The sequence below is a fragment of the Schistocerca serialis genome, chromosome 1 (genome assembly GCF_023864345.2).
Source record: "Schistocerca serialis cubense isolate TAMUIC-IGC-003099 chromosome 1, iqSchSeri2.2, whole genome shotgun sequence".
Taxonomy (NCBI): Eukaryota; Metazoa; Arthropoda; class Insecta; order Orthoptera; family Acrididae; genus Schistocerca; species Schistocerca serialis.
In genome coordinates this window covers 538348454-538370500 of record NC_064638.1, presented here as the reverse complement: position 1 = coordinate 538370500, position 22047 = coordinate 538348454, and the positions used below count along the sequence as shown (strand labels likewise).

General features: G+C 40.6%; 1 protein-coding gene across 1 annotated transcript in view; it reads left to right on the top strand.

The window, feature by feature from the left end:
* LOC126411970 (sodium- and chloride-dependent glycine transporter 1-like) overlaps positions 1-22047 on the top strand; it is a 212944-nt gene that overhangs the window by 164826 nt on the left and 26071 nt on the right. The window contains exon 9 of the mRNA XM_050081410.1: positions 7267-7376. Coding sequence (XP_049937367.1) covers positions 7267-7376 — 110 coding nt within the window. The remainder of the gene's footprint in view (positions 1-7266; positions 7377-22047) is intronic.

Genomic DNA, 22047 nt, shown 5'->3' with positions numbered 1-22047 from the left:
GTAGTTAATTAAGAGTCCATCTTATTAGTCATAGCCATGAAATGAATTAACACAAATTGTCAATAATTTGCGCAACTGAATTTCTCTGTGCACATGTCCCGCATCACGTACACTCAGAGGAAAAGTTGTGTCATATACTTAGAAAGAAATGCAAGGTACATTGTTCAGTCTACTAGAAAAAGGCAGAACCGCGAACATGGGGAAAGTAGTCCGAGGAGCACGGAAGATTATGCAGACGTTGCGTAAAATCAGTAACAAAAATTTCAATTAAATCTGTATTCAGTCCAAAAAAGCGAACATAATAGCGGTTCACATCACAGACAGTGAAGGCATACAGATGGCTAAATACTGAAGACAAACAATGCATGACCACTTGTTACCGAAAGTACAATGCTCCCAAACTCAACGCATCACAAAGAAATAACATGATTGGGGGGGGGGGGGGGGGGGGGAACAACAACGCCCAAATGGGAAATAACGTTTTATATTATTATAGAATCTCAAAATTTAGCTCGGATTTAAGTGCGAGATACTTTTAGTAAGTTCAAAAACCAAAATGTCTCGAAATCAGTCAGAAAATCCAGAGAAATTCTGGACGCATGTAAAGTACGCCCGTGGCAAAACACAATCAATACCTTCACTGCACGATAGCAATGATAATTTTACTGATGACAGTGCCACTAAAACGGCGTTACTAAATACGGTTTTCCGACAGTCCTTCACCAAAGAATACGACGTAAATATTCCTGAAAGCGAAACAAGAAGTGGCAGCGAAGCAACTCAAGTCAGTTAACAATACAAAGCCAAGTATTCCGATCCACTCTGTGTACAAATTAGATTCCTTTCAGAGCATCATATACAACCGATCGCTCGACAAAAGGTCAATACCTAAAGACTGGAAAGATGCAAAGGTCACACCAATATTCAAGAAAGGAAATGCAAGCAGCTGCTAAATTATAGATCCATATCATTGCGTCGATTTGCAGTAGATTTTGGAACATTTTGTCTTCGAACATTTTTAATTATCTCTAACAGAAGTTCTATTCATACTAAGCCAGCAAAGACTCAAAAAATATTCTTTTTGTGGAACACAAGTAGCTCTTCATTCTCATTAAGTAATGAAAGCTATCGCCAGGGGGTCTGAAATTAATGCTTATTTCTACATTTCCAGAAGGATTTTGAAACAAGTCCTCACAAGCGGCGTCTATTTAAATTGCGTGTCTATAGAATATCGTCACAGTTATATGGCTGGTTTCGTGATTTTCTTCCAGAAAGGTACCGTAGTAAAACGGGATTGTTATAGGCTATTAGCTGTTCCTAATCTATATAAACGATTTAAGAGACAATCTGAGCAGCCCTCTTAGATTGTTTGTGTATGATGGTGTATTTTACCTTCTAGTAGAGTCATCAGAAGATCAATTTTGAACTGCAAAATTATTTACGCAGGACTTTAAATAACGAAAAGTGTGTGAGGTCATCCTCAGGGATTCTAAAAGGAATCCGTCAATCGAATAAACAAGAAATCACACGAATCTAAAGGCTGTCAGTTCAACTAAATACCTTGGGATTACAATTACGAACAGCTTAAACCGGAACGATCCCATAGATAATCCTATGCGGAAGGCGGATCAAAGACTGCGTTTTATTGACGGAACGTTAAGAAGCTGCAACAAATCCAATAGAAATACCGGCTACACTATTGTTGTGCGTTCTCTGCTATAATATGGCTCCTTACTAGACTGCATTGACGGGGGACACCGAAAAAGTTCAAAGAAGGGCAGCTCGTTTTGTAGTATCTTGAAAAAGGTGAGAGAGTACGAGTTGCGGTGGGAATCGTTAAAACAAAGGCGTTTCTCGATGCGACGAAATCTTTTCAAGATATTTCAATGTCTTTCTCCTCCGAATTCCGTCGTTTTAATATCGGGAAGACCTAATCCTCCGAGCCTGCAGCGCCTGGCCACCACTTCGTACTGTAGTCTACAGCTGTGTCGTCGCCACAAGAATCGATCGGTCAGTTGTTACAGCCTGCGGGCCATCGTTTCGGGAAGCAAGAATATCTGTGCGATGTATAATACTGAAAATACGGGTGTCTGAGACCTACACTTGGCGAAGGCTGAAAAGACAACAGCATTCGTGTTCAAGAATCGCTCCCTCAACACGAATTGTAACGTCTCGCCAGTTAAGTGCTTCCATTTTGGTCGTTCTACTACAGTCCCTAAAGTTTGTGGCGAACGATCGTCGTCGGCCAAGGAATTACCACATGGATAAAGCCCCGCAACGATAGGAACGTGCGTTTTCGATCATTAATGTGGGACCAGCAAGGTGACAAAAGGGATTCACGGCATCCTTGAGTCACTGAAAAGATTGGCTAGGACCTGGCATGCGTCGTGAGTAAGACCCAAAGCGGTTAACACATTCATTGAAAAATTGGCTGACACGGCCAGATGGCTTGTGAAAGTCGAGAAAAAGCAAGGCCCCCGAGATTTTAGAGGCCACAGCCACTGAAGCGACATCTCGAAATCTGGTAACAGAAGCCAGTATCGCTCATCCAGGCACACAACTCTGGCGAACGGCAATGATGCTGTCGAACAACTTCGGAAGACAGATGTTTATAACTCGAGCGACAATTTTACAGTTGAGGTTTCGGAGAGTACACGACAAAGTAGTTGAAGATTACGTCGACCCTCGGTTTCTGGCATGAGGACCATTTTACGTTCCTTGAAGGGAGCAGCAACCGAGACACCCCGTATAACTTCATTGACAATCGAAGTTATTGTGTCACCTATGAGAGAACATAAAATTATTTAAGAAAGAATGAGAGTCCTGGTTGCAAACTGGTTTCTTATTTATTTGATAAGTAATGCGTTTCACTCTCACAGGAGCATCATCAGACATTTGGAGGATAAACAAATTTCCTCAGTACAAATTTATGAGTCAGGAATCAGCTATAAAGCTACATTGTCAACGGGGATACCACGACCTCAGTTGTGAAAAGAGCGTAACCGAAGACAAACTCATCGGGTAAAAATACTCGAGAACCACTGCCAAAAGAACATAAAGCCCTGCAGTCATCAAAAATGGCACGTCATCCGACAAAACACAGAGGACCCAAACACCTACGAAAGTAAGAATATGTTACGTTACCTTTGTTTACGCGTATTTGCTCTTAACACAACACAGGCCAGGAGTATAAAGTGTCTTTGTGGCACACATTTACGGCTCCTACTACAGAGCTGTTAATCAAAGTGACCGACACCGTAGTAGATGGCGCCGCCAGATGGGAAGACAACGACTATGTTTACCGGCTAACAGTGCACTTAGATCCATCAAATAAGATAAAAATTAGGAAGCACAACTAAACCATACCAATGAATAAACCAATTCCACATGTGCGTAGACGTTTATTTAAAAAGTAGTCTCGAAGTAACCCTGGTTACGAAAGGTCAGTTATTCGTTGGGCAGGCCTGGGCTTTTAAAATATACTCTTTTCGAAATTTCAAGTACTTGGACGATATTCATCATCTTGCCTTTTTGTACAACATGTAAAATATCCAGATCATTTATAGATGGTGCGCGATCACGAGAAGTTTTCAAATGTTGCGGGAAGGGAGAATATTCTATAAGTTGTCATTATTTTGTAAAAAGATGCCGATTGAAACGGGCTATAAAGGAACTTACCGCTTGGCCGGTATTTATTTGGTAATACCATCCAGTCCAGGTCACTTGTGTGAGTGAGACCCGCAACAACATCATTTATATTGTCCTTGCGGAAATAAAAATTATAAAAAAAGGCAGAGTGGGACGTTGACACTCGACCATCGGCGTTAGCGTGGGATGCAGTGCAAACACGTTTCCTGCGCGACCGTATACGCAGATAAGATGGTATACTGAAGTCAGTTCATCTTGTAAAATGGAAACGTGGTTAAGAATTTTGTCGGAGGTCATTCCATCTTATATTTTTTTAACTGCAGCAATTTGGCTTTAATTCGCCGTATATCCATAATCCATAGAGAAGTTTGCCTAGCGCTATCGTAAAGTTGACATACGGAGTAATAAAATTCTTGGGCCCACCGGACGCCTCCGCCCTTATCGCACCAAAGCGCGTGAGAGATTTACGAATTTGTGGCTTGGAACGCAGAGTCCACCATTAGACAGTATACAGGTACCAATCTATAGCACGAGAACAACGGGCCCTTACTTCGTGAATAATAACACCAAGGGAATGGTCTTGTAGGCAGGCTATGCTGAGCTTCCAGGGAAAACGATAAAATTTTACTGGCTGCTGCACATTATTAAATGTGACTGCTGCAGCACAATGATCAATAAAACAAGTATGTATCACGGCTACGACCAAAAACCTAGGCAAAGATCGAAACGTGACAGGCGATCAATTCGACCGCTAGAGGTGTCATTAAAATAACTGTGTTCGACTAGTGTAGGATACGGACAAACCCGTGTGACACACAAATGCGAGGAACGTACCATGTCATTGAGTTCTTTACTAAAACTAAAAGTAAAATCACCACCCAATACAAATTTAAAAACTCGAACGTTTCTACAGACCTGTTCTGTCCTTCGGAAAAAAAAACATGCTGTTGGAACCATCAAGATGAGAAAAGGGAACCTGTGTGCCGTGACGTAATAATACAATGCCAATCTGATGCTGATCAAGAAATTTAACGAAAAACACACATAATTCCAAATCAAAGTACGCAGTATATATTTGATCTGTAGTAACTTTGATCTTGTCCACCACTTTATCCATCTCTAAAGAGCCCATCTGTACAAGGACTTACCAATACTGAAGCTGACAGTACCTGTACATGGAATAGCCGTTGGGAGCATGTTGGATATCAGGGAGCGGGACAACGTTGCATCAGAAAGGGCTGCACGAGCACCAGACGCTAGACGACAGCCGGCCGTTGTGGCGAGCGGTTCTAGGCGCTTCAGTCTGGAACCGCGCTGCTGCTACGGTTGCAGGTTCCAATCCTGCCTCGGACGTGGATGTGTGTGATGTCCTTAGGTTAGTTAGGTTTAGGTAGTTCTAAGTCTATGAGACTGATGACCTCAGATGTTAAGTCTCATAGTGCTTAGAGCCATTTGAACCATTTTTAGCTAGACGACAGTCATCTATGCGACGCGAATGAGTACCCACACGACACTGAACGAAAGAAAGTTAAGACACGTGGTTCTAACAGGCGCGCGGAGCACCACTCGAAAAGCATTACAATACTGACAGCACCGGGATAAAATAATAAATCAGTCATTAAATGCTGGTAATTTGCACAATTATATAGTCGTAATAAATCTGTTGTTACAACTATGTAAGAATTTTAAAAAAAGTCCCAGCAGCGAGATTTAATCCAGACACTTTACGCTTATGAAACTACGCTCTTACTCTCTCGATTGAGGACTGCTTAAGTGTTTGCGACCTTATAAAGTATATAAGAACTTCTAAAATTTCAAACTCGGTTTTCTCGAAAACTTTTGAGGGTTGCGTCTTACTGTTTACATGTCGAAATCCAAGTGGTGCCATACACACCCTGTCATTATGAATCAAATCGGTGAGGATAAGTTCGTACGGTCCCTTTGTTAGTATTAAGACTATGGCTGTGCGTGAGTGTAAGTGAGAGAGTATGCTGCCAGAAAAGTCAATGATTCTATTATTTTTTTTCTCGACAGAGGGACTTTCCGTTTCTGCTTTGCCGCACTCAACCCCCTGTGGCCTCGAGAACCGTGTCTGATTGGACTGTCGTTGACAACAGGTGTGGTCAACCTGTGAGTGTCGGCCTTTACCTGGCTGGAACGCGCTCTACAGCGCTCATCTTGCAAGCACATGCACGTATCCATCACGAGAGAAAATGAAAAGATACTTAGAATTTCTTGCTACTTTCAGACTCCTTTCATATTATTTTATTTTCCTGGACTGGATCCAGTGAGAGGAACGGAGAGGAGAGTAGAAGAGTAAACAACTTGTGGAGGGCTTTTGGTAAAATAAATAGGGCTTCCAGTACGAGGTTTGTGGTGTTTTTGAAAAGGAAAGTTTACACTCAGTGTGTGTTATCAGTTTCTACTCACGATACGGAGATACGAACACGCAAAACATTAAAAATTACAGGGCTGCTCAGCGGGAAATGCTGGGGATTATGAGAGAATACGAAGGAACAAGTAAATGGACAAGGGAATAGACTAGATTGCAAGGCGTTGATGACAACGTGAAGAAAATGAAATATAGATAGATGTGACTTACAGATGGTTGAATAGGCGGTAAAAGAACCGGTGAAATTCTTTGCTGATTTGTAAGGGATAAGCCTGAGATGTCTACCCCTCGGAATGTAGTTACATGGGATTAGAGAATATGCAGCGGCAAACGTGGACATGTGTAAGTGATGACAGTAATGCGTGGATGGGTACGAAGGGTACGAGGTTGTCAGATTGCTGAATATGATGAATGAGTTAAACTGTAATTACTTTGCAAAACTTCTTTACATTTGTATTAGAAGAACCTGCTTTTGAATCTTCTATTGCAATTTTTTGCTTTACATTTATCCAGACTTCTGCAAAGACGATCTCAAAAATTATGACCTCACTAGCAACCCGCTGAGGGTTGGCACGGTTAGCACTATGTCTCCACGGCCATAGGCTTGTTTGGCGTAGCGGTAATAGGTTACACAAACAAAACGTACTTTCAGATAAGTCTGTCAGCGAAAACCGTATCAAAATCTCTACAGCAATTCATAAGATTAGTCGTCACACACAGACTGAAAACGCAGCCGGGGACTTTAGTAATATGTCTAGATTTGTGTACCTAGTTTCGTTAACAGAAAGGAATTAACTCACCAGTTCTGAGAGATATAACAGCAAAATGATGGTATATGATAATATCCACGCATTCTTGCTACTTATCGTCGAATAACCATACGAGATTCACCACACAATTTATTTTCGATATTAGATATAAGATTTAGTTCTAAGATTTAGTCCTTCTGTTATGAATAAATAAAGAATTATAATCAGAAACTATACTATTATTTGCATCAGTCTATGTAAACACATTCGCACATATTATGTCGCTTTTTTCAAACATTGTGCTTGCCATAACAATGCTTTCATCTATGTTATTATGAGTACTTCTTGCAGCAGTAATTGTTTTATTTTAACATTTCAGGAACTTCTGTTCATTCATACACGATTTACAGATAGTGATATTGAAATATGTTACGGTTACAGTCTCAGATGTGATTATTTCTCCTCTCTTTGACGCAGGCGGCAATCGATTCCTGGACAACATCGCAGAGATGGGAATGAAGCTATGCAAGATAACCCGCTGCTATTGGTGGTTCGCATGGACCATCATGGCACCACTTTGCGTCGTAGTGAGTATCAAAACTTTTGTGTCGATGAGATATCACAATGATCCAATAACAGGGATTTCAGGTTAACTAGTACCCTTCACTACGAAACCAGTACTTTCACAGTCACGAAGCTTTAAATAGTAAACTCTATTACACCCCGTGAGAATGTACTACGCTTACTTTGCTGAGAAATTTATGTTTGTTTCACTATCAAAAGCATTAGTTCCAGGTCGTAGATTAATATGTAACCTTATTTCATATTTTGAAGAGGTAGACGCGACAACAGGACTGGTGCGCACGTCTCTACAGTACCAATCGGGCAATTCGTACAATCTAATCCCTAAATCCCTATAATTTAGGTAGTGCCATTCACGTTGTCAGGAGATCGTGTAGGAATATCTATAGATAGAATATTAATATAATTCTGTATATCTTGCCGAACATAAACCAGAATTTGAAGGATATCCTTCAGAAGGGATGTCTCACGTTGCACTGCGATTACTTTGGTGTTTCCATAAAGAATTCCTGGCTGTGTTCCCTGTTTACCTGTAGTTTACACATCGGTGTATAAACATTCCATCAGTGTAGTTGCCGATGTTTGAAGAGCCGCAAAGAAATTCAGTTCCGTATTGAAATTTAGCGACAGTCATCTCAGTTCTCCTCTAATTCACTTGAAACACCAGTTCTGCATTAATTCATTGTCTTCATTGTTTACTGAGATAAATATGTCGAAAAAATTGTTTTCACCAGCAAACTGAGGCTGTGGAAACACTTAAAGTTCTCATTATACTTCCTTGGAAGGTGGTCGCCTCACAACATCGCGGGAGAGGCCCTTCTAGGTTTGTTGGGGGAAACACCCGTGAGAGATCAAGAAAGGAATAAGGGTAGACTTGATTTTAACTTAAAAAAACTATAGATCACCATACTGATGAGAAATTGAACTGGGAAAACTACAATTAGGACCTTCTAAAATAACTTAGTTCACCCACGTTTGCACTTCAAATCATAGTAAATCTTGGAGAGAAGCAAATCAATAAATTGACGTAATTTACGTTTTTCAGTCAACAATATCACGTTGAATAATGTTCTGCAGTAACTCATCTTTAAGGAAGAAATATTCGTTTCTCAGAAACGTGCAACACGAACAATATCTGGTACTCACCAACGATCATCTTGTAGACACCTTTTTGCGGAGTTAGCCATTTTGACTGTTGCGGAAAATTACACTTCTTCCCTCATGAAGTTCATTGCAAATAATCCTTTGCAAATTTGAAGGAACAATGATGTACATAACTACAAAAATGACTTTCATTTTTCCACATTTATGTTATCTTTAGCACAAGAAAGGGTGTGCAGTGCTCCCACCAAAATTTCTGATTGCCTACACAATGATGTAAAATGTCTAAAGGGCAGAAGAGATAATTTTTAAAAACAAACTGAAACAGTTTATTCTTTGAAAACTCGTTCTATTCCGTAGAAGAGTATTTGTTTTTGAAATGTGTAAAAAGTGCTCATATCTGTAATAAAACAACACATGCAAATGATGAGCACATTAAATGTGTAGTGTGAATGTAAAACGACTCGTACATCATTATGATTAACTGGACGAATGATCCATAATACATGAAATTAACGTCCTGTCGACGACGTCGTCAGTAAGTTGCCCGGTCGTTTGACGACTTTTATAAACTGATTTACTTGGCCTATTGTTTTCTATTTATTGATTCGACATTGGCCTATTTGTGGACAGCATTACCAGACGCCTTACTTCCTACCTAAACGTATCGCTGTAATAACTTTCATAAAATGAGTCGTACATCATTATGATTAACTGGACGAATGATCCATAGTACATGAAATTGACATCCTGTCCACGACGCGTCAGTAAGTTGCCTGGTCGTTTAACGACTTTTATAAACTGATTTACTTGACCTATTGTTTTCTATTTATTGATTCGACATTGACCTATTTGTGGATGGCATTACCAGCCTCCTTACTTCCTCCTTAAACGTATCGCTGTAATGACTTTCATAAACGCCTGCCTATGTGACACGTGTTCTCTTCATCTTCTACTGCCATTCTTCAATATGACGTTGCTATTTACTGAATCATCAGACTGATAAGATATTTCATTCCAGTTTATTTCTACATGTTTTGTGTCACTATGCAATTGTTAAATTAATTTCTTTTATTTCCACCAGTGATCACAAAATTTTTCGTCCTTAGACTACCGGTTTCCTTCAGCAATTACCATTTTCAGATCTGCAGGAAATCATGGGAAATGGTGTAGAAATAGTGAACAGACTACGTCTAGAACAATAAAATATGCCATAACGAAAAATTATTACTTTCATGTATTTGAAAACTTGCGGTTAAAATATGACGAGGCATATCTGTTTTATAACTTCTCCTAAAATAATAAAGCAGTAATGGCATCGTTACAGAATGTGCACGTGATACATATTAAAATGTGATGTAAACTAGACCACTGTTCTGGAGAGTTAAACTGTTCTATCGGTACACGTCATGACAAACTGCAATGCAGTAACCGCATCATATGTTTGCGCCTTGAGCTCGTCAGATGTCGCTGCTGTATGTCTGTGCATATTCGTCAATTATAAAAAATTGTACAGTAAACGACAAGTGAAGAGCAGAATACGTAAAATCTATAGTGGGCTTCCAAACATGTAAGTTATTACAGTGATAAAGTGTATTAATTAAGTACACGAATAAAGTTAAATTCAAAATTCTTAAAAGGAATCAACCCCATAAGCTTGTTGTCGTGTATATTATTATTTTTATCTAAAATGACTACAAAAGAATCATATATTATCACTTAACCATTTCCTTTTAACAATTTTAAATTTATTCGTGCTTTAAATTATCAGACGTAATATGTGCGACGATGCTATGCTGATTTTATGTATATTTTGTTATTTATGACAAGTCATAGAACAGGTATGCCTATTCATATTTTAAGTGCCTGCTTTTGTATCTATGAAAGTAACAACTTTTCGTTGTGACATATTTTATTGTTCTAAGACGTAATATGTTCACTAGCTGTATTCCTTTTCTCATGATTTTCTGCAGATCTGAAAATGGTCATTGCTAACTGAAAGCGGTAGGCTAAGGACAAAAAATTTTGTGGTCACTGGCGGAAATAAAAGAAATTAATTCCAAACGTACCTGGATAACTGTTTTAATCAGCGACCATGTCGCAACTTGTAAAAATTGTAAAATTCGCTATCGGTCTGACACTCGCTCCAGAAAAAAGAGAAAATCGATTAACAACATTTTAACTCTTCAGATATACTTACGCAAAAAGTAGGATGTGAGAGTGGAATTTGTAACTAGAGGACAGCATTCTTATCCTAGCAAACCGAGATGACCAATTCGTTAGGCCACTAGCATTATTCAATATTTTGGGTGCAAAGGACCATATAAACAAAAAATTTCCTGAATGACAACAATTTGTAGCTCTTGCAGTTGTTAGTTCGATTAAAATACTTTTTCGCTTTGCATTGCCCACTACTTCGCAGTTTCAGCGACGCTGCGACACGGAGATGGGGCGTCCACCCCCTCGTGCCCGCATCTCGTGGTCGTGCGGTAGCGTTCTCGCTTCCCACGCCCGGGTTCCCGGGTTCGATTCCCGGCGGGGTCAGGGATTTTCTCTGCCTCGTGATGGCTGGGTGTTGTGTGCTGTCCTTAGGTTAGTTAGGTTTAAGTAGTTCTAAGTTCTAGGGGACTGATGACCATAGATGTTAAGTCCCATAGTGCTCAGAGCCATTTGAACCATTTGAACCACCCCCTCGCCCCTCTTACCCCAATTCCCCCCCCCCCTCCCCCCACTACTGTGTGTGCTCGACTCCTCAAGGACAAGTTCTCGAGTCCATTTTCAATGTTGCCAAATTTTTCGTCTGTCTGTATTGTTTCATTTCCTTTGGCTGTAGGGTGTGTTGGTTGTACCACTGCCACCCCTCCCTCCCCCACCCCGCATCCAAAACAATAAAGAAAAAAATCTACATTTCCGATTTCTGCCTGGAGATGAGTAATACCTGGTGATAATTACATGAAGGCTGTGGACCCACCCCATATCAAGCTAAGAAATCCTACGATATGCCAGATCTTTGTCACCAGTTTTTCCCAATTACAGTGCTCAGGGAGTAGAGAGTAGAAGCTAATGTGGGAACATAAGGCTGAGCGAGCGACTTTCGCACATAGAAACAGCGGCCGGACATTTACGGTAATAGCTAGAGCAAATGCCCCGGGCGGCTGCCTTAGCAGGATGATAGACGCAACGACCTACAATTAGGGGCTGTTAGGGCGGACTAGCGGCCCTGCGAGGTGTTAAAGCGCCGGCGGCTGGCCGCGGCAGGCCGGCCACGCCCTCCATAACTCGGTTAGCCCAGTCCGCCCGCTCTGGAGTGCTACCTGCCACCCACCACCCCCTGCGTGTTAGCCACGGGTGCCGGCAGCTGCTTTAACTTGGCCGCTGCTCTCACGTGGCACAGTTTCGGGGCTGTTTGATCTCGCACCTTACCCTTCCTGGCCTATAAACTGGCTGGTGCATGGGAAGGCTGCGTTCCACAGTGCGAACACTTCGGAAGTCCGCGGGCTTGACGGGCGTTCAGTAACAATGCCCTAGCACACGAGAGACGTTTTCTGGCGTGCAAAGTATTATGTTGTAGGAAGAGTTACACAGTAAGGATACCGAGGAGGAACATCTGACGTATACAATGACGAACACAAACACTTGTTTAACAATTTGTAGGTCCACCTGCCGTAGTAGGCAATTCAGTTGAAAAGGAGTGGACATCTCCAAAAAGGGCAATCACAGATGGTGGACAAACAAACATGCGAGCTGTGTGAGAAAAGTAATGATACTTATATTTTATCTGACGAAGTTTTTATTTTTTAAAACAACAGTATTGTCCCGTTGGAAGCTATGGACCGGTGGAGTCGTTGTTCCCAGTCTTGATAGCAGCACTGAAAGGCTTCAACTGGCAGGGGCTTTAACATGCCGGTCACATTCTTTTGAATGTCCTCGAGAGTCGCGAATCGACACCCTTTTAAGACAGTTTTCAATTTCGGAAAAAGAAATATGTCACGAGGATTCAGATCAAGTGAACAAGGGGGTTGTGGAACGACAGCAATGCCTTTTGACGTCACAAATTCTGTGGCGGAATTGGCCGTGTGGCCTGGGGCCTTGTCATGATGCAGCTGTAATGTCCGGTCTCAGTCGATTCACCGTTTTCTGAGCCTTTCAAGGTAGTCTTTGTAGATCCCTTGGTTGACAGTTTGTCCTGGAGGAATAGATTCTTCACACGTTCAAGGTTTCCTTCCGTTTTTGAAGTTTAAGGTCTCCCTGAGTGAGGTTCATCTTCAAAGTGCTCTCAGCCTTCCAAAAATTACTTGTGCTAGCGAAAATCTTGTGCTCTTAATAAGGAATGTTCCCCATAGACCTGTTTGAACTCTACAAAGGTCACAATCGCGGATTCGCCAAGCTTTAACATTGTTCTACTGTCCCATTTTCTTAACACACACACAGAGAAAAAGAAAACAACTTCACTGATGGCGCTCTCAGAAACTACTTCATGGCTGTGCGGAGCTGGAACTTGGACTAAGCGTCTGGAAGGGATGCACACACCGGTCTACACATGTAAAACAACACAGCATTGCCAGATCGCTAGCGGCGTTGTCAGTCTCGTTGCTTCTCCAACATACTTTCTAGCTCAGTGTTTTTCAACCCTTGGGGGACGCAAAGCCTTGCTCAGGGGGTCGCGGTCGCAGGAGAAAGCAGTGGCAGCATGGCTGGTAACGTATGGTTCATGACGATCATCTGCTGTGGCATAAGAGTCAGAGGGAAGTGACAAGGTTTTGTGAGAGCACCTTGCAAATTCGCTCACGTTCAGCTCTGGTACTTATTTACAATAATGAAAACGAATATAGTTTAAACCTGTTGAAGACTTCAAATACGCAAGCACTTGCAGCAGTGAGAACCAACACGATGTCTGTAGACCTCTTCCAACTTCTGCGGAATGAAACTAGGGCGGTGTGAGTCACTAAGGCTTGTACACATAGTATTTACCTATGAGAGGTTTGCAGGGAGAGGGAAAGGACCTCATCAACTTCCGGTGGAACGACGGTGCAGTGGCAGCGTCTTCTGTATTACTGCCAACTTAGTTTACGAGCCAGTCATCTGCTGTGATAAAAATATCACACAGAACGAGAACAATTTATGAAAGCGCAGTTAAAAGGTTCACACGTTCAAATGTGACACAAAATGTCTGCAACAACATGCACACAGCAAGATTTGGACCACGGTTACTAGAATGCATTTCAGTAACAAGCTTCGAACCAAACAATAGATTGCTAGGATTGGCAGTAGTGAGACCAGGCACGAAGTACAGCAGTTTCTACCGAGCGGATCTAGGATGCCTGAGCTCATCTCAGACTTTAATGCACACACTGCGTATTGACGTTGTTTCTATTTTCCTAGTTCTGTGGCTTCGTCGGGATTCGCACAAAATCGTCGTTGCTGGTCACCTGGTTAATTTCTCATTTCTTCCGTGTAGCTAATTGGGGTGATTGTCGTGAAGTGAATCATTGTTTTTTTGATAGTGCTTTATAAAAGAGTTCAAAAATACTTTACAAGAAAACTAATACCATCATTTGTAAAAATATGTACTACATATTCTCGCAATGAATTAAAAAGAAATGTCTTCTTTTGAAACGGAATCAAAGTAAATGAAGTAACCATCGTGCTATATGTCTCAAAAGTAGGGGTCCTTTAATACAAAAACATACGCCTATGGAAAATGGTATTTATTTTTTATTAAAATTACGTAATTCTAGATCGAGCATAACGCAGATTGTTTTATAATAAAAACACAGTGTTACCGATAAATGAACGCAAAACTGGAAAACTGTTTTCAGGGACCGATCGATAACTAAATGAAGATCCATTAAGTAACTCTTAGAAATTCGAAAACAGATCTTCTTGTTTAGAAATTGACTATACAGTGGACCTCGTTTAATGAGGATAATTCACTTATGAGTCTTACTTGCATTGCGAAACATATTTTTCTGTTGGAATTCACGTAAAACAAGGAAAATGCATTAAATTCCGAATAAATACTAAAACAGTTTATAAAATGTACATCCTTTTTTACAAGAAGTCGTCTAAAGACATTTGCTTTTACCTTCTCTTCAAAATGAGTCATAAACACAGAAGACGGCTAGACGAATGAAACATCTGCCTACTTATTGGTTAATGCGGATCTTTATTGAATTCGTGTTGGTTAACGATGACATATCTAAAATGGAATTCATATAGAGGTATTTCAAGGCCATGAAGTAACATGAGTCATGCTTGCAACACCGTCACAGAGAATTTGGCAGCATCGTCGACGAGACCCGAGTGGAGGTAACGGTTACAATAATTGCAACGCTAGGAGTGTCGGTATCAGTATAATTGAATACTGCATTGTCGGCGTCGTTGTGTTTGGCGTAGCGTCTAATGTACTTCTTTCGTCGTAATAATAATAATAGTAGTAATAATAATAATAGCACCGATGTAAAACATTACGCTGTTTTTCCTCCACGTTTTCTGTTATTTCATTGTCATTTATTTCCCGCGAAGCATAAGCCATAGCGTCAAGAGTAAAGTCGATAACAATAATGGTACGTTTCAGCGATTATACATAAATGCCCAGCGCTTTATCGGCACAAATGCAATTACATGCCTGATGACTAATGTCTCTCATTTGTTTTACTAAAAACCATACTTGACATATTTCTGCCACGGGAGCCACTTAGCCAGAAGAAAGTAAGCAAAGGTTACATAGGTCCCAGGCTACAGTAAAAATACAACAGTTTCAATGAAAAGGTTGTGCCTATTATTTATTAATAATTAACCAATTCTTGGTTCTATTTTTGAGACTCAAATCACCAAATCATTTTCTAGTTGAAGTATATTTCTCTTCTTAGTTTTTATGTTCACCATTGAAGAGAATGCTAATTCACAGAGGCAGAAAGCGGCGGATGGCACTAATAATTTCAAAGCTTTCTTTGACAGCTGTGGATACTCTTCTTTTCCCTTCATCCAGAAGACGTCAAACTTTTGCGAATTAAATTCCATTTTAAGCATTCCATCAGCTGCTAAATCTGTAAGTGCTTCTTTCGTCATCGTGCTCAGATCAGCCAGTTGTACTGTATATGTAGAAAAGTATTGAGTATCCATCTATGACCGTTGTCGGCGGCAGAGTTCAGCTCTGAAAAGTAACTTAACAGTTTCTCTTCCAAATTATGCAGGCTCTGTATCATGCAAGAAATGTGAGAACTTAATACCACCGACTGCTCCATTGAAATTTCTTCGAAAATCGTCTGAATACAAGGGAAGGGTTCAAACATCATCTTTTGTAAAAATGTTGACCATAACTAAGTTTAGAGAAATCCTTTGATTTTATCCTTAGCTGTTATAATGACAACACCTCTCACTGAGTATGTTGTCAGAAGTGTCTGCTCAGATCACGTTTCGCAACGTTTTGTGACAATGCATGTGAGGTGAAACAGTGTGCGGAAGTTTGTGAAAACCTGAGTAAAAACAATGCATTAAATAGCAGTTGATCGAGTCACCAACTAGAGACACGAAACAGGACGAAAAATTTGCAGACGACATGATGTCGAAAAAAAGAAAAGACGAAAATGAGCACTAAAACTGAATAATACAGTTCAGTTAACGATGTTAATTTTAAGAAATAAAAATTTAACCCATAGAAGATGATACATAGGTGTCGAAACATGTCTGGGTAAATACAAAAATAAACTGTTTTTCATAACCCAATTTTTACTGCTCAAGGCGTACCTTAGGACTCGCAATGCCACAGACAATTAGCTACAAGTTACAATCGATTCACCCTGCCAATACCAGCACCAACGAACGATGCCCGAAATCAAAGCATACGATATCGATTGCGTACCTCCCACGGCCCAGTGTGAAGTAGTTTTTTTCTTTGGTCATCAGTCTAATGACTGGTTTGATGCGGCCCGCCACGAATTCCTTTCCTGTGCTAACCTCTTCATCTCAGAGTAGCACTTGCAACCTACGTCCTCAATTATTTGCTTGACGAATTCCAATCTCTGTCTTCCTCTACAGTTTTTGCCCTCTACAGCTCCCTCTAGTACCTTGGAAGTCATTCCCTCATGTCTTAGCAGATGTCCTATCATCCTGTCCCTTCTCCTTATCAGTGTTTTCCACATATTCCTATCCTCTCCGATTCTGCGTAGAGCCTCCTCATTCCTTACCTTATCAGTCCACCTAATTTTCAACATTCGTCTATAGCACCACATCTCAAATGCTTCGATTCTCTTCTGTTTCGGTTTTCCCACAGTCCATGTTTCACTACCATACAATGCTGTACTCCAACGTACATCCTCAGAAATTTCTTCCTCAAATTAAGGCCGGTATTTGATATTAGTAGACTTCTCTTGGCCAGAAATGCCTTTTTTGCCATAGCGAGTCTGCTTTTGATGTCCTCCTTGCTCCGTCCGTCATTGGTTATTTTACTGCCTAAATAGCAGAATTCCTTAACTTCATTGACTTCGTGACCATCAATCCTGATGTTAAGTTTCGCGCTGTTCTCATTTCTACTACTTCTCATTACCTTCGTCTTTCTCCGATTTACTCTCAAACCATACTGTGTACTTATTAGACTGTTCATTCCGTTCAGCAGATCATTTAATTCTTCTTCACTTTCACTCAGGATAGCAATGTCATCAGCGAATCGTATCATTGGTATCCTTTCACCTTGTATTTTAATTCCGCTCCTGAACCTTTCTTTTATTTCCATCATTGCTTCCTCGATGTACAGATTGAAGAGTAGGGGCGAAAGGTTACAGCCTTGTCTTACACCCTTCTTAATACAAGCACTTCGTTCTTGATCGTCCACTCTTATTATTCCCTCTTGGTTGTTGTACATAATGTATATGACCCCTCTCTCCCTATAGCTTACCCCTACTTTTTTCAGAATCTCGAACAGCTTGCACCATTTTAAATTGTCGAACGCTTTTTCCAGGTCGACAAATGCTATGAAAGTGTCTTGATTTTTCTTTAGCCTTGCTTCCATTATTAGCCGTAACGTCAGAATTGCCTCTCTCGTCCCTTTACTTTTCCTAAAGCCAAACTGATCGTCACCTAGCGCATTCTCAATTTTCTTTTCCATTCTTCTGTATATTATTCTTGTAAGAAGCTTCGATGCATGAGCTGTTAAGCTGATTGTGCGATAATTCTCGCACTTGTCAGCTCTTGCCGTCTTCGGAATTGTGTGGATGATGCTTTTCCGAAAGTCAGATGGTATATCGCCAGACTTATATATTCTACGCACCAACGTGAATAGTCGTTTTGTTGCCACTTCCCCCAATGATTTTAGAAATTCTGATGGAATGTTATCTATCCCTTCTGCCTTATTTGACCATAAGTCCTCCAAAGCTCTTTTAAATTCCCATTCTAATACTGGATCCCCTATCTCTTCTAAATCGACTACTGTTTCTTCTTCTATCACATAGAGGCTTTCAATGTATTCTTTCCACCTATCTGCTCTCTCCTCTGCATTTAACAGCGGAATTCCAGTTTCACTCTTAATGTTACCACCGTTGCTTTTAATGTCACCAAAGGTTGTTTTGACTTTCCTGTATGCTGAGTCTGTCCTTCCGACAATCATATCATTTTAGATGTCTTCACATTTTTCCTGCAGCCATTTCGTCTTACCTTCCCTGTACTTCCTATTTATTTCATTCCTCAGCGACTTGCATTTCTGTATTTCTGATTTTCCCGGAACATGTTTGTACTTCCTCCTTTCATCAATCAACTGAAGTATTTCTTCTGTTACTCATGGATTCTTCGCAGCTACCTTCTTTGTACCTATGTTTTCCTTCCCAACTTCTGTGATGGCCCTTTTTACAGATGTCCATTCCTCTTCAACTGTACTGCCTACTGCGCTATTCCTTATTGCTGTATCTATAGCGTTAGAGAACTTCAAACGTATCTCGTCATTCCTTAGTACTTCCGTATCCTACTTCTTTGCGTATTGATTCTTCCTGACTAATGTCTTGAACTTCAGCCTTCTCTTCATCAGTACTATATTGTGATCTGAGTCTATATCTGCTCCTGGGTACGCCTTACAATCCAGTATCTGATTTCGGAATCTCTGTCTGACCATGATGCAATCTAATTGAAATCTTCCCGTATCTCCCGGCCTTTTCCAAGTATACCTCCTCCTCTTGTGATTCTCGAACAGGGTATTCGCTATTACTAGCTGAAACTTGTTACTGAACTCAATTAGTCTTTCTCGTCTTTCATTCCTTGTCCCAAGCCCATATTCTCCTGGAACCTTTTCTTCTATTCCTTCCCCTACAACTGCATTCCAGTCGCCCATGACTATTAGATTTTCGTCCCCTTTTACATACTGCATTACCCTTTCAATATACTCATACACTTTCTCTATCTGTCCATCTTCAGCTTGCGACGTCGGCACGTATTCCTGAACTATCGTTGTTGGTGTTGGTCTGATGTCGATTCTGATTAGAACAACCCGGTCACTGAACTGTTCAGAGTACCTACCTCCCTATTCATAACGAATCCTACACCTGTTATACCATTTTCTGCTGCTGTTGATATTACCCGATACTCATCTGACCAGAAATCCTTGTCTTCCTTCCACTTCACTTCACTGACCCCTACTATATCTAGATTGAGCCTTTGCATTTCGCTTTTCAGAATTTCTAGTTTCCCTACCACGTTCTAGCTTCTGACATTCCACGCCCCGACTCGTAGAACGTTATCCTTTTGTTGATTATTCCATCTTTTTCTCATGGTAACCTCCCCCTTGGCAGTCCCCTCCCTGAGATCCGAATGGGGGACTATTCCGGAATCTTTTGCCAATGGAGAGATCATCATGACACTTCTTCAAATACAGGCCACATGTTCTGTGGATACACGTTACGTGTCTTTAATGCAGTGGTTTCCATTGCCTTCTGCATCCTCATGTCGTTGATCATTGCTGATTCTTCCGCCTTTAGGGGCAATGTCCCAACCCTAGGACAAGAGAGTGCTCCTCCTCCCTCTTTGACAAGGCCGTTGGCAGAATGACGCTGACTTCTTATGCCGGAAGTCTTCGGCCGCCAATGTTATTTATCGAAATTTAGACAGTGGCGGGAGTCGAACCCGGGACCGAAGACGTTTTGATTATGAATCAAAGACGCTACCCCTAGACCACGGGTGAAGTAGTAGAAATGAGAAGTGAGAAACCTAACATCAGAACTGGTGATCAAGAAGTGGACAAGGTTATGGAGTTCTGCTACCTTGGAGACAAAATATCGCATGACGGAACGAAGCAAGGAAGGCATAGAAGCAGACTAGCAAAACCACAATGTGCATTCCTATCTAAGAGTGTCAAAACAGGTCTTAATTTGAGGAAGAAATTTCTGATACTATGCATTTTGGGCAGTGCATTGCATTGTAGTGAACGTTGGACTGTGAGAAAACAGGAACAGAAAAGAATCGAGGAGTTTGAGATGTGATGGTGAAGAAGAGTGCTGAAAATTAGGTAGATAGATAAGATAAGGAATGAGGAGTTCCTGTGTAAAATAGGCGAGGAAAGGAATGTGCGGAACACAGACAAGAAGAAGGGACAGCATGATAAGACTTGTGTTAACACAAAATGAAATAACTTCCATGGTAATAGAGGAGCTGTGGAGGGGAAAACTATAGGGGAAGACAGAGGTGGAAAGCATCCAGCAAGTAATTGAGGACGTATGGCGCAACTTTTACACTGACATTCTGAAATGAAATGGTTAGCTCAGGAGAGGGATTTGTGGCGGACCGTATCAATCTAGTCACCTGTAAACAGTTTCCTTCCCTAGGAAACAGAATACAAAAGAAAACAAGAAAGTTAGTTTTCGTAATGTTATTGTGTGGAAAACGAATAGGTGGTTGCATGGTAGATGGCCAGCCCACGGTAATGTCATGCATTCCGAATTAAGTAGGGACTTCAGAATGTCGACCCACGGTAAGACCACTACGCACAACAGTGAACATTGTCAGAAGGGAGCACATGTTCTGCGGTCCGTGTCGTCACAGTTCTTCTGCGTTACTGGTAACATATGTCAAAGTTGACGCAGTAATTGGAAACGTACTCCAAAAAACGCGAGGCAGTACGATACTTGTGGTCAAACATCTGAATTGCACACAGATTGTTGGTGAAATTATGACGATGTATGGAGGAAACGTAACGTCGCGTCCAGCCACAATAACATAATGCTAACAATTTTCCCAAGGCCGCACAGACATGGATGACTGTGATCGGAAAGTCCGGATCTTACTCCACGCGGTTTGCATCTTCCTGGCAAGTTGAAAAACATGTGGGTAGAAAATATTTTCCAACAATGAGTACGTTTACACAGCGACTCTCGAATTTCTCCGCGACCAAGGAGCGGTTTTCTGTCGCAGAGGAATTGAGCGATTGGTAGAACGTCACCACCGTTCTTAATAGATACTCGGTGACATTGCCGAAAAATAGCTGTGCATGGGTCCCCATTAGGAAACTTCAGCTATTTCTGTAAAACTTCGATTCTATGTTGTGTTATCTATAAGACACAGGGGAAGAAAATTATTGTTAGTGGGAATTTTCAATGTAGATTTTGATAGAACTTGATAGAAAGAATGACCTTGAAGTATTGATTTTCCTATGGGAACTGTACAGGGAGCCAGAAAAAAATGTTTTTATAGATCAAGATAAATTTAATCAAATAAAAACTTTCTCTGTTAAGAATGGTCTTTCTGATCATGATGCCCAGCTAGTTACAGTATATGACACAGCTCCATACAGTAACGAAAAACATTCCTCCAAAATAGTGCGTTCAGTTAACGATTTAACAATTGCAAAATTTTAGGGAAGCTTGCAACAGTTAGACTTGGATGAGGTGTACAGGAAACCTGATGCTAATTTAAAATTTGCTTATTATACCTTTGTGAGTCTATTTGAAATAATATTCCCTGAGAAAACAGTGAATCTTATTTGTAAGAAACCATATTAGAAGTTGTGGCTTAATAAATAGATAAAAATACCTTGTAAATAGAAAACGGAAATATATATTACAGGTGAAAGGACAAATGATCCAGTAACGGGGAAACATTATAAAAACTACTACACTGAAATAAGGAATGTTAATAAAATGTCAAAAAGCATGTATATTATGTCTGAGATTAGCATCTCTGATAGTGAAATTAAAACAATTTGGAATGTTGTTAAATGGGAAACAGGGCAATCGAGAGCACAAGAGGACTATAGTTCTATCAAACTCAATGAAAAATTTGTTAACAAAAAGTCGGAAGTATAAAATACTTTTAGTAATCATTTTTTAGTGTTGTAAAGGAAATAGGACCCAGCTGTTCATTAGAAAATTCAGGATTGTACGTGGAAGAGACAACACCTTCTCAATTTCATAAAACTGGAATTCACCCCACTTCTCCTACTGAAATTAGGAAAATAATAAAATCACTGAAAAGTAAATCTTGCATGGAATTGATGACATTTCCAACAGAGTACTGAAAACTTGTTTCCAATAGGTAAGTAGATTTCAGCCACATATGTAGTAACTCACTGAATCAGAGCATTTTTCTGGATAGACTGAA